This window comes from Podarcis liolepis, assembly GCF_965112155.1.
Source record: "Podarcis liolepis genome assembly, chromosome: 13".
Taxonomy (NCBI): Eukaryota; Metazoa; Chordata; class Lepidosauria; order Squamata; family Lacertidae; genus Podarcis; species Podarcis liolepis.
This window is the reverse complement of record NC_139573.1, coordinates 42,564,938-42,580,849: the sequence shown is the minus strand read 5'-3', so window position 1 is coordinate 42,580,849 and position 15,912 is coordinate 42,564,938. Positions and strand designations below refer to the sequence as shown.

The 15,912-nt window shown below is 46.1% G+C and overlaps 1 protein-coding gene across 1 annotated transcript in view; it reads right to left on the bottom strand.

Annotated features, from left to right (window-relative positions):
* Positions 1–15,912, bottom strand: part of POLR1A (RNA polymerase I subunit A) — a 40,965-nt gene that overhangs the window by 7,801 nt on the left and 17,252 nt on the right. Inside the window, exons 14-28 of the mRNA XM_083469427.1 lie at positions 15,238–15,429; positions 13,858–14,007; positions 12,702–12,885; positions 11,991–12,073; positions 11,735–11,893; positions 11,181–11,279; positions 10,554–10,706; positions 9,866–9,948; positions 8,771–8,936; positions 8,078–8,299; positions 6,617–6,831; positions 4,598–4,765; positions 3,793–3,928; positions 2,223–2,380; positions 1,389–1,524 (exon numbers count right to left, since the gene is read on the bottom strand). Coding sequence (XP_083325553.1) covers positions 1,389–1,524; positions 2,223–2,380; positions 3,793–3,928; positions 4,598–4,765; positions 6,617–6,831; positions 8,078–8,299; positions 8,771–8,936; positions 9,866–9,948; positions 10,554–10,706; positions 11,181–11,279; positions 11,735–11,893; positions 11,991–12,073; positions 12,702–12,885; positions 13,858–14,007; positions 15,238–15,429 — 2,304 coding nt within the window. The remainder of the gene's footprint in view (positions 1–1,388; positions 1,525–2,222; positions 2,381–3,792; positions 3,929–4,597; positions 4,766–6,616; positions 6,832–8,077; positions 8,300–8,770; positions 8,937–9,865; positions 9,949–10,553; positions 10,707–11,180; positions 11,280–11,734; positions 11,894–11,990; positions 12,074–12,701; positions 12,886–13,857; positions 14,008–15,237; positions 15,430–15,912) is intronic.

The following is a 15,912-nucleotide window of genomic DNA, read 5'->3' as shown; positions in this document are numbered from 1 at the left end:
GCCATAAGACGCATTTAGTTTTTAGAGGGGGAATGCAAGAAAAAAATATATTTTTAAAGGTAGTGCTGAGCAGAGCCTGTATGCTCAGCGCTTCCTTTCACAAGCCGCATGGAGTGTGTGTGTGGGGGCTTTTCCACAAGGAGGGAGAAGGGCAGCCTGTCACGCTCAGCGCAGCTCTCTAAAGGGAGCACGGCTCTTGGGGCTGCCCTCTGTCCCTTCCCCCACCTCCTGGAAAAGCCCCCAAGAGCCGCATGCTCTTTAAAGGGTGCGCAGCTCTTGCGGGCTTTTCTACGAGGTGGGAGAAGGACAGCCCGTCAGTGACACGTTGCCCTTCTCCCACCTCGTAGAAAAGCCTGCAAGAGCCACGCGGAGCTTTCGTGCGGCTCTTGGGCGCTTTTCCTGCCCGCATTCGCTCCATAAGATGCACACACATTTCCCCTTACTTTTTAGGAGGGGAAAAGTGCGTCTTATGGAGTGAGAAATACGGTATTTCAACAGTCTAATGACTTAACAGAATCATACAGGAAGCAATTGAGAGGCTTTCTATTGCTTTGTAGAATATCCTGAGGAAGCTGACCCACTAGGAGAATCTTAGGGCAGTAAAGCTAAGATCCTTCGAAGGTCTGGAAAACAATCTTAAATCACCAACAATTCAACTGGTCATTCTCATCAATTGCAAGGCCGAGACCAGCATTTTGTTAAATCGGTTTTTACCTTGGGCACAACTGTATGAGTGCCTAAAAGCAGCATGAAACATTTCCAAGGGGGAAAAGCTCAAGAAAAAAAGACTTTGATTGAAGGTCAGAAGGAACTATTCTTATACTGTATAACATATCTACACAAATGATTCCTGGACACTTCAAATAACTCCTGCGTACTTAAGATAGCAGTTTACCACTGTAATACGTGAAAGAATGAATTGCAGGAGCAAAACTATGCAAATAAAAATGAGTTGATTTTTTTACAAAGCCTACCAACGATTCACGTGGGACGCGGGTGGCGCTGTGGGTAAAACCTCAGAGCCCAGGACTTGCCGATCGTATGGTCGGCGGTTCGAATCCCTGCGACAGGTGAGCTCCCGTCGTTCGGTCCCAGCTCCTGCCCACCTAGCAGTTTGAAAGCACTCTTAGTGCAAGTAGATAAATAGGTACCGCTTTCTAGCGGGAAGATAAACGGCGTTTCCGTGTGCTGCGCTGGTGCAGGCTCACCAGAGCAGCTTTGTCACGCTGGCCACATGACCCGGAAGTGTCTCCGGACAGCGCTGGCCCCCGGCATACAGAGTGAGATGGGTGCGCAACCCTAGAGTCGGACACGACTGGCCCGTACGGGCAGGGGTACCTTACCAAGCATTCACAGTACTAGTAGACTCAAGAGGACTAGACTTTTACCTGGTTTTCTTGGGATACGCCATCTTCCCCATCACCTTCTAAGTCCCTCTGCATTGCTCTTCGAGCGCTCACAGTATTGTAAGATGCCAACTTAGAACTCTTCCTCTTAATTGTTTCAAGTAAAATTTTAAAGAATCTGGAGTAAGGAGTAATACATTCACAATTAAAGCCTCAAATTGGATTCCAGACTGTGCATCACTGCAACCAATGCTAGACATGCTTCCTGTCTGGATCCAGACAAGTCAGAGGACAAATTCAAAGGGAATTTCCCTGCCATGTTGTGCCAGTGTGGTGTAGTGGTTAAGAGCGGGTTCGCGTCTCCGCTCCTCCACATGCAGCTGCTGGGTGACCTTGGGCCAGTCACACTTTGAAGTCTCTCAGCCCCACTCACCTCACAGAGTGTTTGTTGTGGGGGAGGAAGGGAAAGGAGAATGTTAGCCGCTTTGAGACTCCTTAAAGGGAGTGAAAGGCGGGATATCAAATCCAAACTCTTCTCCTTCTATAATTAAAATTAATATAGCTATTGTAATTTTGAAACCTATAGTTTTCATTTCATAAGTAGGAGGGTAGCCTCAAATAATGCAGAATCTGGTTATAGGGCTAGTGAAAAATTCCTGAACTAGGGGTAGCCAGTGCGTGGGGAAATGCGAAAATCCAGTTCAAGTGAGAGTGTACAGACAATGCCTGGTCAAATATTGGAATGAAGGAAAGCAATCTCCTTCTCATTAACGCCTAATCATGTTTAAACAATTAGCAAAGTACATCACTGAGGTTTAAGATCTCTACAGTCCAAAGATAAAAGTCTTGAGAAGGAAAGAATGCAAAAGGACTCACCTCGACTCCATAAAATGCAATATGTCCCTGGGCTTCACACATTTCTCTTCCTGGTAGCATTGATATGGTAAGAAAGTAAATTTGATGGTGTAGATACGGTGCTTGCTTACCATCCTCTCCAAACACAAAGACTCCTCAATGTCAAATTTTTGCAAAACCTGAAACAGTAAGAAGAATGTCTAAATTCTAACACCCTATTAGGAAGATGTCTGTATCTTTGTAAGCCATCTTGCTGCCAGTACAATTGAAGTTTCCCTAGGGTTAGCCTTCTTTCAAACTGAAGTTTTTTTTCTAAATAATTTTAGCCTGCTCCGTTTTCAAGAATGTGAACGTTCCGTTAGGAAAACACACACACGGAAAAAAGCAGACTTTCAAATCTGAAGCGCCATTGGGATTCTGAACTTCCACACAGCACAGAAAGCAATTGTCTTGAGAATTTAGAAAGTGCCTTACAGCTGCAGTTATGGGACACGGGTGGCGCTGTGGGTTGAACCACAGAGCCTAGGTCTTGCTGATCAGAAGGTCGGCGGTTCGAATCCCCATGACGGGGTGAGCTCCCGTTGCTTGGTCCCTGCTCCTGCCAACCTAGGAGTTCGAAAGCACGTCAAAGTGCAAGTAGATAAATAGGTACCACTCCGGCGGGAAGGTAAATGGCGTTTCCGTGCGCTGCTCTGGTTCGCCAGAAGTGGCTTAGTCATGCTGGCCACATGACCCGGAAGCTGTACGCCGGCTCCCTTGGCCAATAAAGCGAGATGAGCGCTGCAACCCCAGAGTTGCCTGCGACTGGACCTAACGGTCAGGGGTCTCTTTACCTTTACCTTTACCTTTACAGCTGCAGTTAGTGAGTTGCACACCATGAAAGCTCCCTCCCTGCCTTTACAAGATGGCTTCAGGAGGAAGGAAAAAGTAACTATTTTCACTTTCCCGCTCTCCAAAAACCTCCTCTACAGTCCACTGGAGAAGGATATGTGTCATGATGATGTTGTTGTTGTTTTAAAATCCAAAACACATTCTGAGTTTTCAAAACGGGGTAGAGGAAATAAAAAAACCACACCACTTCTCTTGCTGCACTATATAGTAATCAAGTGCTCATGCTCAGGTCTGCAACCAGCTCCAAATATGATCCCTTTGTTACTTTAAAATACAGTGGTACCTCTGGTTAAGAACTTAATTCATTTCAAATTAAGAATTAACCTCCAGAACGAACTTAATTCATTCTGGAGGTCCATTCTTAACCTGAAACTGTTTTTAACCTGAGGTACCACTTTAGCTAATGGGGCCTCCTGCTGCTGCCGGGCTGCTGCCACACGATTTCTGTTCTCATCCTGAAGTAAAGTTTTTAACCCGAGGTACTATTTCTGGGTTAGCGGAGTCTGTAACCTGAAGTGTCTGTAACCTGAAGCGTCTGTAACCCAAGGTACCACTGTACCAGAAAGGAAAGGCTTCAGGAAGGGAGAGGGGAGGTCCAAGACTTAGATGCAAAGATACACACTGCAATGTCCCACCCACCAAAGTCTCTGCTCATGACAGTGTCTCCACGACCAATCAACCCATATAAAGAATGACTTGCCTCGCCTAAGCATACTCTGGTAAGCTGCTTCTTCAGCCTCTTCACCTTCTTGTGAGCTTTATTGGTATTAAGTACAGGAACACTCATCATTGGGGTTTTAATATTAGCACTAGCCACCATCAGGATCTCCCGCAACCTATAGCAAAGAATTATTGAACGTTTAGACACACAGATATTAAAGAAATATTTTTTAAAAAAGAGAGTTCTTACCTGCTGAAAGTCTACTCTCTTTATAAGTGGAACAGACACTCAACATTGCGCTAGTTCCTGCCCTCTGGGGACTGGAGGGAAAGGCTGAAATTTCCCCAGAAGGCAGGAAGTACTCAAGATGGCAGAGCAGTGAAAAAAATGAAAGCAATTATTTTCATTTCCCAATGAAAACTAAAGTTATTGTGGGGGGACTGGACCATAAAGGCAAGAATAAAAAAATTAGCATATTCAATTTTTCATGATAAGGCAAGTCTCTGCCTTTTTCTATCTGAGAGCCAGTGTGGTGTAGTGGTTAAGAGCGATAGACTCGTAATCTGGGGAACCGGGTTCGCGTCTCCGCTCCTCCACATGCAGCTGCTGGGTGACCTTGGGCTAGTCACACTTCTCTGAAGTCTCTCAGCCCCACTCACCTCACAGAGTGTTTGTTGTGGGGGAGGAAGGGAAAGGAGAATGTTAGCCACTTTGAGACTCCTTCGGGTAGTGATAAAGTGGGATATCAAATCCAAACTCTTCTTCTTCTTCTGTATTCAGTGCAGCACAGCTTAGAGAGAGAAGTGGTTAGAAGAAAGTACAAAACAAAACAACATTATCTTACCTCGGGATACCGAGTGTGACATTCATTTCGCCTCTTCCAGCAAAGTGAAAGGTGTTCAGAGTCATCTGCGTGGAGGGTTCTCCAATACTCTGAGCAGCAAGGAGACCAACAGCTTCTCCTGGGTCACAGAGCGATTGCTGCCACTTCAAATGCAGCAAGTCTTTTAACCTGAGGACACCCGAGTAAGGAGCTGGTTTATGAATTTGGTATCCTGCCTTTCTGTATAAGATGTGCTCAAAAGTTACTTACAATAAAACAGAAATGTCAAAACGACAAATTGCACCGGACCAACCTTTCAAGGAGGCAACCATTCTAACAAAAATCCCTGGAAAAGCAAAGCCTTCACTGTCCTCTATTTCATAATCTGGGTGCTCTGATTTTGATGCCCAAAGCAGAGTCAAATGGCACCCACCCACATCCTATGCGGGCGTAAGGGCTTTAAAAGGCCTTGGTGCATCATTCAAATAGCAATTCCTGTTTTCATCTGTCCCACCTCCTTCCTTAAGACTACAACTCCTATGCGCAATTACCAAGGAGTAAGTGCAATTGGGGGACGCGGGTGGTGCTGTGGGTTAAACCACAGAGCCTAGGACTTGCCGATCAGAAGGTTGGCGGTTCGAATCCCCGCGACGGGGTGAGCTCCCGTTGCTCGGTCCCTGCTCCTGCCAACCTAGCAGTTCAAAAGCACGTCAAAGTGCAAGTAGATAAATAGGTACCGCTCCAGTGGGAAGGTAAAGGGCGTTTCTGTGCGCTGCTCTGGTTCGACAGAAGCGGCTTAGTCATGCTGGCCACATGACCTGGAAGCTGTACGCCGGCTCCCTCGGCCAGTAAAGCGAGATGAGCGCCGCAACCCCAGAGTCGGACACGACTGGACCCTTTACCTTTAAGTGCAATTGAATCTGGAAGGACTTACTTCTGAGCAGACCTACACAGTATCAGGCTGCACATTCCTCTATCCCTCTTTGCCTCTCTCTCAAATACGCACATATTTTCCAGCTCCACATAAGATTCAGTGCCAGCGTCTTAACTCTCTCTGCAGCTGTTACCTGGCAAGTGTAGCATTAATGATTCCTAAAGCCTCCTCTGTTACTATTAAAGAAGTAATTCTTGGAAGATAAACAGCCAGTCGTACAAGTAAAGACAGCAAAGAGGGAACCCTAAACCATAGATAGGAAACTTGTCACTCTCCAGATGTGGCTGGACTACAACTCCCATCATCCCCAATTGCCCAATTGGTTGGGACTGATGGGAGTTGGAGTCCAGAAACACCCAGAGGGCCATATACATTCCTCACTCCTGTCCTAGACCACTGGTTTGTGTTAGGTGGCAAGTAAGCAACAACAAAAAATGTATTAGGTTTATTATTTGTGAATTAGTAAAGGTAAAGGGACCCCTGACCATTAGGTCCAGTCGTGGCCGACTCTGGGGTTGCAGCGCTCATCTCGCTTTATTGGCCAAGGGAGCTGGCGTACAGCTTCAGGGTCATGTGGCCAGCATGACTAAGCCTCTTCTGGCAAACCAGAGCAGCGCACGCAAACGCCGTTTACCTTCCCGCTGGGGCGGTACCTATTTATCTACTTGCACTATGACGTGCTTTCGAACTGCTGGGTTGGCAGGAGCAGGGACCGAGCAACTGGAGCTCACCCCGTTGCGGGGATTCGAACCACCAACCTTCTGATCAGCAAGTCCTAGGCTCTGTGGTTTAACTCACAGTGCCACCCGCATCCCTATTTGTGAATTAGAGCACTGTTAATCTTGAAGATTTAGGCTCTCTTTTTCAGGATTATAAAAACATTTCAGCCCCACACCGGGAAACTATTGTAGCATTCTGAAGGACAGTCACATGTTGACAACCTGTTCAGAATCTGCAGCAACTTTGTGATGCAATCAATTGTCTCTTCACAATAAGTAGAGACCTAAGATGTCGCTTAATAGATACTTAAATGCATAGACGAGGCATTCTGGACCCTAAGACAGAAGCAGCAGTGCTTGCATATGCCTTAAAATAAAAATTGCTACCTCTGAGAAGAAAGTTCAGATTTGCTGTAGCTCGTGTTGTTCCGAGCGTCCCACTCTCTGAGGAAATTCTCAACTTCTCTTTCAAATGTTTCCGATACCGATGCAAAATGGATGTCTGGCCGCCAGACAGCAAGGCTAGGATCAGGACATTTCGCTGCCTTCTTTTGATACTTCTTCCGCTTCTTCTCGCTCAATTCATACCACATCTTTAACAACTGAAATGGGTAGCAGAATTAAAGACAGCACAAGTTCCCCCCCCCCAGTATTGTACGCAGATTTTCTGCACTTGAAAGAACAATTTTTTAAAAAACATGGCACAGAGGCAAATCACCGTATTTTTCGCTCTATAAGACGCACCAGACCACAAGACGCACCTAGTTTTTGGAGGAGGAAAACAAGAAAAAAAATATTCTGAATCTCAGAAGCCAGAACAGCAAGAGGGATCGCTGCGCAGTGAAAGCAGCAATCCCTCTTGCTGTTCTGGCTTCTGTGATAGCTGCGCAGCCTGCATTCGCTCCTTAAGACGCACACACATTTCCCCTTACTTTTTAGGAGGGAAAAAGTGAGTCTTATAGAGCAAAAAATACGGTATTTCCCTTATAACTACAAACACCATAAACCACGCAAACCTTTGCATTCACGAATCGTTACAATCAACGGCAAACCACCCAGACAATTGGACAATATATAAATATTATTGGCATCCATCTCAAGAGACAATAGAGTGCACCTCTGGGGGTGAAGTCAAACCGCAACATTAGCAGCACTGAAGCGACCTCCCTGGGGTGCAAGCCTGGGCAGCGTGTATGGAGGTCTTGGGCTGCTCAGATGACAAGACCTCCCTCTCGGCCTTGCAGATGTGGTCCAATGGAAAGCAGAGCAATACATTTGGCACCAGCTTGGCTGCAGGAGTTGCCAGAAGGAGGCATACAAGACGCCATCCAACCACCTTAGGGACTCCACTCTGGATTTGTGTAGGGTTTAATCCTTAGCCTTTTCTTCTTCCAAAGATATCCTGCAAGGCACTGGAGCAGGCTTCCTCAGCCTCGGCCCTCCAGATGTTTTGGGACTACAATCCCCATCATCCCAGACCACTGGTCCTGCTAGCTAGGGATCATGGGATTTGTAGGCCAAAAACATCTGTAGGGCCGAGGTTGAGGAAGCCTGCACTGGAAGTTTAGGATCAATTTTCCTTCTCCAGATAGAAGAGCATATTTACAGCTTTATTCAACGTAGATCAAAACAAGGGGAAAACATGACTGCTTGCATCCGTGTCCAGGAAAACAGCCGGAACAAAAACTTATATACAAAACGGAAGTTCCCCGAGAGAACAGTGCTGGGAGTAAACAGGCATGTGACACACAACAATCATGCCTGACCATTTAAGGTGGAACGGAACTATATCCTAACATGACGGGCTACCTTCCTAGGTTGACAAGCCCCACCTGTATTGAAAATTACCTGCAGAGTTGCAGGATCTCGCCCATTCACAAGTTCTCCTGCAGGGATCTGTGCTTTTACACTAGCCAACATTTCCTGAGAAAACAGCAAAAAGCCTCCTTCCCTCCTCAAAGACGGCTGCTGCTTGCTCTGCCATCTCTTGATGGATCTGAACTGGCTGTCTGCTTGCTGGGGGTCCATTTTCGGCAACACTTCATCCAAATGCTTTGATTTCTCTATCACCTGTGAGAAATATACAAAAGCAGTTGACGGGGATGGAACACTGGCCACTTACCATGAAAGGGCCTTTTCTGATAGACAGCGCTATGCAGCCATTGCACATATCGTATTTTTCGCTCTATAAGACGCACCAGAACACAAGATGCACCTAGTTTTTGGAGGAGGAAAACAAGAAAAAAAATATATTCTGAATCTCAGAAGCCAGAACAGCGAGAGGGATCGCTGCGCAGTGAAAGCAGCAATCCCTCTTGCTGTTCTGGCTTCTGGGATAGCTGCGCAGGCTCCATTCGCTCCATAAGATGCACACACATTTCCCCTTCCTTTTTAGGAGGGAAAACTGAGTTTTATAGAGCAAAAAATACGGTATTTCATTTCTCCAAAAAACCCTGCAACATGCCATTTTCAGAATAAGTCCTTTTTAGAAGAAGATACACTCCAAAGTCTACGGAAATAAATGGAGGCAGAAAACCCTACCTTGTGGTTATCCGTGATGAAAGGGAACTGTTTGGAATGCAAGAACTGTGTCTTGGGGATGTCTAGGCCATCTTCTCCATAGAGAAACTGTACTAGGCTGCCATCGCTGTCTCGCACAGTCAGGTCATAGTGAACTATCAGCCCTTCCAAATGTTTTATGATACACCTGCACAAAGATTAGCGTGACAAGAGGAGGAGAATGTTAGGGGACCCTGAAGTCAGTGTCTTTAAAAGATTTACTAAGAAACTTTAGAAATGCAGCCGTTGGATACAACACAGCACAATGCCAGCTTGCTAATGATCAATCTGACATGAAAGAGGCTATATTTAAGACGGCAAAATAATTTGCTCCTTGCTGATTAGAAATAGGCAGTACAGTGGTGGACTAGGGGGACTAGGTTAGTCCCCTAAATGTTCCCGGTAAAGGTAAAAGATAAAGGACCCTTGGATGGTTAAGTCCAGTGAAAGGCAGCTCTGGAATTGCGGTGCTCATCTCGCTTTCAGGCCGAGGGAGCCGGCGTTTGTCCACAGACAGCTTTCCGGGTCATATGGCCAGCATTCTGGCACAAGGAAACAGCATGATGGGAGCCAGGGCGCACGGAAATGCCATTTACCTTCCCGCTGCAGCGGTACCTATTTATCTACTTGCACTGGTGTGCTTTCGAACTGCTAGGTAGGCAGGAGCTGGGACAGAGCAATGGGAGCTCACCCCGTCGTGGGGATTCGAACCAAGTAAATTAGAGTATTAAAGTCTGGTGCCTCCCTCCCAAAGCCCAGGAAGCTTCTGCCCGGTTTAGGGAGGGAGGCACGATGCTCCGACAGGGTCCAAAAGCCCTCCCAGACCTTCCCAAAGCCAAGTAGACTTTGGGAAGGATGCAGCAGAATTCCAGCATCCTGGCGCCTTCTTCCCAAAGCCTTAGGGAGGGAGATGTGCTGCTCACGTGTGCAATGTTGCCCCCTGTTCCAATCGCCCTTGCAAGCTGGCACCCCTGGCCCTAACTGTTCCCCTATGAAGAATTTCACTGCACGCCACTCACTGAGGCAGTAACATCGGTAAGTGTAAAAACAGAAACACTGTAATAAAGCAGCTCTTACCTTTGAAGGTATCCAGACCGACTGGTTTTGACAGCTGTGTCCACTAGACCCTCCCTACCAGCCATACAATGGAAGAAGTACTCCTAAAGCACAAATAGAACCTCTGTAAGAAAAGGACTCTTGCCCCACGTAACTAGGCAGCAGCACGCTACCTAAGGCTCTGCTTAAAACTGGCCTTCCAGAAAGCAGTATCCAACAGAACAGAGACAAAATGGTATTAGATTATGTCAGCTTGAAGGTGTTAGGATATTTCCGTTCCACCTTAAAAGGGAGCAGGCTTTGAGAGTCACAGAGTCTGCGTATTTCCTGTTCACAGGATGTTTATGTTTCCTATTGCTTTCGTTTTCTCTCTGTGTCTGGAGACACTGACACAGGCAGTCATGTCTTTCTTTGTTCTGATCAACGCTGAATAAAACTTGTAAATAATGCTCTCCTGAGTGCGACTTTTGCTGTGCATTATCTGCTGATAGAGTGTGCATGAGCTCTGGAATGTGGAAAGATATTTTCTAGAAACTCATGTCGCTAATTGCTGATACTGCGTGCCTATGGGAGATCGATGGATCGTCCGGCAGACGGCTTGGGGCCATGATGGATTTTGTCTCCCTGGCAGTATCCCAACAGAAGGTACATTTAAATCACATGAGAGAAATGTAGCCCAGAGAGAAAGAGTCAAGGCGGAAGAACTTACGGGCGGTTTAATGCCAGTGAGGAATCTGCCAGCCACAAACCCCCCTGATCTGGGGGGAAAGTCATAAGGTTGGAAACATGGCAACGATTTGCCGGATGGCATCAAGGGAGGCCTTCGCCCTTCCAACTCAATCTGGCCCAGCAAGCAAGAAATCTTTAAGAAGCCAAGAGAGACACAATGAGATATAAGAACAAGATCAGAGCAGAATTAACTAGCTTACTTCTTTGACTTCTTCAAATAAAACTATAGCTCTTTAAAAATATGTTGAGTTAAAGCATTATTATTATTTTCCTTATATTCAAGTTCTGTCATGTAACCTGCAGTTTTCATCCCACTAGAATAATCTAAAAAGATCCCTGTCATTTCTCTCTGATATTTATGCATTTAAATACCAACAAGAGGAACTGAAAACATCTAGACAGGAGTGGTGGCTAGCTAATCTTCACTGGTGTCCTAAAATAAGAATGTTCAGAGCAGAACAATTTGTAGTAATGAATGGTGACAAAATGAATCACTGCTATCACTTGGCTATGCACAGCACTCCTGGGTCAGATTCTGGACGACGTGGAAGGTATATTGATCTAGCTTTGCAGATTACAGCTAAATTGCACTGTCTGAAAACACTACCTGCATAGTATTCACAGTAGAACCTTTGGCTCCTGACTGCACCATCAGCTGCAAGTTATTCTCTGGGAAACGCCGGTGAAGTCCAAGAGGCATGCACACCTACAGTTTTTGGGGAATAAAAGAAGAAACAAAGTCACTGTTTAAACCAGGATGACACTACCAAAAAACAGGGGGGAAATAAGAAACCATTGGGGAAAATAGAGAACCAACTCTCTTTTCTATTTACTGGAACTACAATTTCTTTAGAGAAAAAGCAGTATGAATTACTCTGTTAAGAGGTAGTGTGGTGAAGTGGGCAGGAACCCGGACTACGACTAGGAAAGGTCAAGTCCCCCACTCCCCTTGCCCACTGGGCAGGCTTGCGTCTAACCTAAGCCACTTTATTGCTCCAATCATAAAATGGGAGAACTCGTATATTATATGCCCCTGAGCTCCTCAAACAAATGTATTTAAGCATCTATATCTGTATTTCTGTAGACTGCACAGGAAAGATAAGAAGTCCAATACATGAACCAACGTTATGTTAGGATGATCTCAAATTTCTTGATGCAAACCTTGTTAATCTCATTGCTGTAATGGTTGACTTCCTCTTTGAATTTCAGGTCGACCATGTTAAAATCTCTCTGGTCTTTGTGAAGATGGGCGTCTTGCCACTTCCCTCGGACCTCCTCATCCAATGAGGTTTGAGGCAAGTTAAACGCAGCTTGAACAGCCTGAAAAGAACAAGGCGGTGTTAAGGGCCAAGCCAGGTATAACAATGCAAGGCGGTTGGGGAAGTGAGACCCCCCCCCCAAAAAAGTATCAGCTTACCTTTGTACCACACCGGGTGCTTTCTTTAATGATCTTGCGCCTCTTGTGATCTGCCCGGTGTTTGACCAAGATATCTTCAACTCCTAGAATGAGAAGATAGAACTGAGTGCTTACCCTCTCCCACTTGAGATTCAGCAACAGTTTCTTCAGGGGGTTTTCCCCCTGAAAGGAAGCTCTTCTCTGCTAAACCCAGACAGACTTTCTGCTCTGCTTGGCTTAAGGTAAAGGTAAAGGGACCCCTGACCATTAGGTCCAGTTGTGACCGGCTCTGGGGTTGCGGCGCTCATCTCACTTTATTGGCTGAGGGAGCTGGCGTACAGCTTCCGGGTCATGTGGCCAGCATGACTAAGCCACTTCTGGTGAACCAGAGCAGCGCACGGAAACGCCGTTTACCTTCCCGTCGGAGTGGTACCTATTTATCTACTTGCACTTAAACGTGCTTTCGATCTGCTAGGTTGGCAAGAGCAGGGACCAAGCAACAGAAGCTCACCCCGTCGCGGGGATTCGAACCGCCTACCTTCTGATCGGCAAGCCCTAAGCTCTGTGGTTTAACCCACAGCGCCACCCACGTCCCTTAAATGCAGATTACTTTCAAACAAAGGATCAGAGAAGAAGTGTCATTTTAGGAGATGTTTTCATTAATATTTTGGGTGCTGAAACAACTGTGTGCTTCTTTTTAAGAGGAACAGGAAAGAGAACTGGATTACTCACCCATTGTAAAACCTCTGTAGAACTGCAGGTAGGCAGTGAAGAGCCGAGCCAGAGCTGTGAGCACCTTTCCACCGGTCTCACCACCATAGACCTCATGGCAGCAGTGGACCAGCCCATAGGCAGAGCTACCATAATGTGCCTTATCCAACACCCCACAGAGCAGCTCTCCGTTTCTGATGACAACCTGGCAGATATAAAAGACTTCCAAGTCAAGACTTGACTACACCCACTCCAAAACTTCCTCTTTTAGTGCACTTTTAGATGCCCATTTTGGTTTTACCAAAATAGCACAGATCCTTGACCTGCATTTATACTGTAAACTGCTCTGTGATCCTCAGATGAAGAACGGTATAGAAATTTAATTCATTATACAGTGGTGCCCCGCAAGACGAATGCCTCGCAAGACGGAAAACTCGCTAGACGAAAGAGTTTTCCGTTTTGGAGGTGCTTCGCAAAACGTATCCCCTATGGGCTTGCTTCGCAAGACGAAAATGTCTTGCTAGTTCCTGCTGGGTTTTTTCCCCTTTCCCCCCCCTTTTTCTAAGCCGCCAAGCCGCTTATCAGCTGATCCGATCAGCAGATAAGCCGCTAATAGTGCTAAGCCGCTTATCAGCTGATCCGATCAGCAGATAAGCCTCTAAAAGCCTCTAAAAGCCTCTAATAGCGCTAATCCGCTAATCCTTCAATGGGCTTGCTTCACAAGACGAAAAAAACCGCTAGACGAAGAGAATCACAGAACGGATTCTTTTCATCTTGCGAGGCACCACTGTAGTAATAACAAATTCCAGGGTGGACAGACAGGGCCTGGAGCCTCAGAGGTACAGACAACCCCCATCTGCTCATGTTCAATATGTGTGCGACTGCACATATTTGCATCATGCTGAACCCAGAAGTGACCCAAAAACGTCACAAAAAGGGGCAGCACAGGGCAGAGGCGAGGTGGGATTTGCAGGCTATTTCAATGATGTTTCAAATATACACAATTTCACTTAAACGTGCAGTGCTTTGGAATATAACCCCTGCATATATGGGGAGTTGCCTGTATTGATCAGGATATACTCATATGTCAATAAGGACTGTCCTGTCTGGCCAGTAAGGCCAGCCAAAACTCTGGGACCCTTGTCGACCCTGTACGTTATTAAACATCGAACCATACCTGCGATTCGCACATAAAGGCAAGACCTGATCCATGAATTCTACTGGCAGAGCCTGTCATCCAGGCTTTCCCATCAATCTTGGCTTTCCCAAGCAAGTTCAGTGGAATGTGATCCTCTGGAATTACATTTATTAACAATGTAGAAACAACCTGCGATGGAATACAAAGTTTGATTACAAATAGAACAGGAATTCGTTCTGATGTGCAGTTGGTCCCTTCAAGGCGTTGACCTACCCCTACGTGTTGGCAAAAGGTGCATTCACCTTTGTGGATAGAACAACAGGAAGCATATACATACAACGCTGAACTGCACAAAAACAGCAAGGCCTTGGATGCAGGCAACCTATCAAAATGATCTATGTGTTTTAGCCATCTTCACCCATCTTATTGTTTTTTTTGTGTGTGTGGGGGGGGTATTGTCGTGTTTTCACTTTTTCATTTTGTGCTTTTGCCCTGTATTTTTATTTTGTGAACCACTCTGAGATCTTCAGATGAAGCGCGGTTTATAAAAGAAAATAGTTGGAAATATATTTAGAAAGCACCTATTATGCTCTAAAGGGAGGTGCTGCATAAAAAACAACAACAAACAAGCCCTGCTCACAGAATCAAATTCCAGGGGGGGGGGAGGCGAGGGGAGCTGGAGGAAAATGGGGAAAATCGTGATGGGCGGGGGAGAGAAGAAAAGATTGAAAAATACGGAAGGAGGCTGGACTTAATACATAATGGGGGCGGGTGGGGAAAAACATAATGGAAAAGCCCAGCATGTTAAAAGGAAAACTGGGGAGTCTCCAATCCCGTTTCAGCAGGCAGCAACACAGCCAAGAGCAGCAGGAGGGATGGGGCATATTCTTAGCTAGCTTGACTCATTCCTCTTGTTTCTATCCAAGTATCAGGTGTATAGCTAACAGATTGCTCCTTCACACTATCAAGAGGAAACTGCATTATACAAACAAACAAAAACCACAATCCAATAACTCCAGAGATGTAGATAGATAGATAGATAGATAGATAGATAGATAGATAGATAGATGTGTGTGTGTGTGTGTGTGTGTACACACATATCCCTTCGGGATATGGACGCAGCAAACCCGGAAGTATTTTTCCAGGTTTCGCCGCGCGTGCATGCACAGAAGCGCTCTACCGCACCACGCACATAAGCAGAAGCGCTCTGCTGCACCGTGCGCATGCGCAGAACAGGCACCTCTGGTTGCAAAAACCTTGGGATCCAACCAGAGCTCCAGAATGGATCCCGTCCGCAACCAGGGGGTACACATACACACACCAAATATGTGCCCATTATTTCAGTGACAGGACAAGCCTTAAATCATACTGCTCAACTCTGAATAGACTATTTTATTTAAGGAGTACTGGTTAACCTACCTGCTTCCCTGTCCACAAGTGTTGCGGCTTTATAATGGCTGGAGGGAGAAGCTTCACCATTCCCTTTTTGTCTACCAGCCCTTGATACACAAGTTCCACATACTGTTCTCTAGTGAAGAAGCAGCCCCGTGTGGTCATACTGGTACCAGAGATCATGTGATCTTGGATCAAACCTGCCAGCGGCTGCCCATCCTGAGAAATACACCAGACAGAAAAGGAAGCGTCAAGCAGTATGTTAGCAGGTCCAGTGGGAAATTCTATTAGCTCCTTTAAACACTGCACTTAAAGGATTAAGTTACAAATTAACTTGGAAAAGACCTTGGACAAAACCAACAGCCCACTGTTATTATCACCATGCTACAGGCTGGGAGACTGTGGCTCAGAGGGGCTTACAAGTGTGAGGCAATGCAACCATCCTGGGGCTTAGAAGCAGGAAGGTGCATGGACCCTTTAAGGAAATAAGCATCAGGGCAGGCTGTAAAGTTAATGGCAGGCAGGCTGAGGAAAAGACCTTTCCCCACAGGCTGCTTCTGCAATAAGCACCACCACCCACTTTCTCCCTGACGTGGAAAAAGGTGAAAGGCCTCTCCAGACTGCAACGCACCTTGGAGAGGGAATTTTGCTCCTCAAAATGTCATGCAGCAAAAGGGTTAACTCAGGCTTCCTCAACCTCAG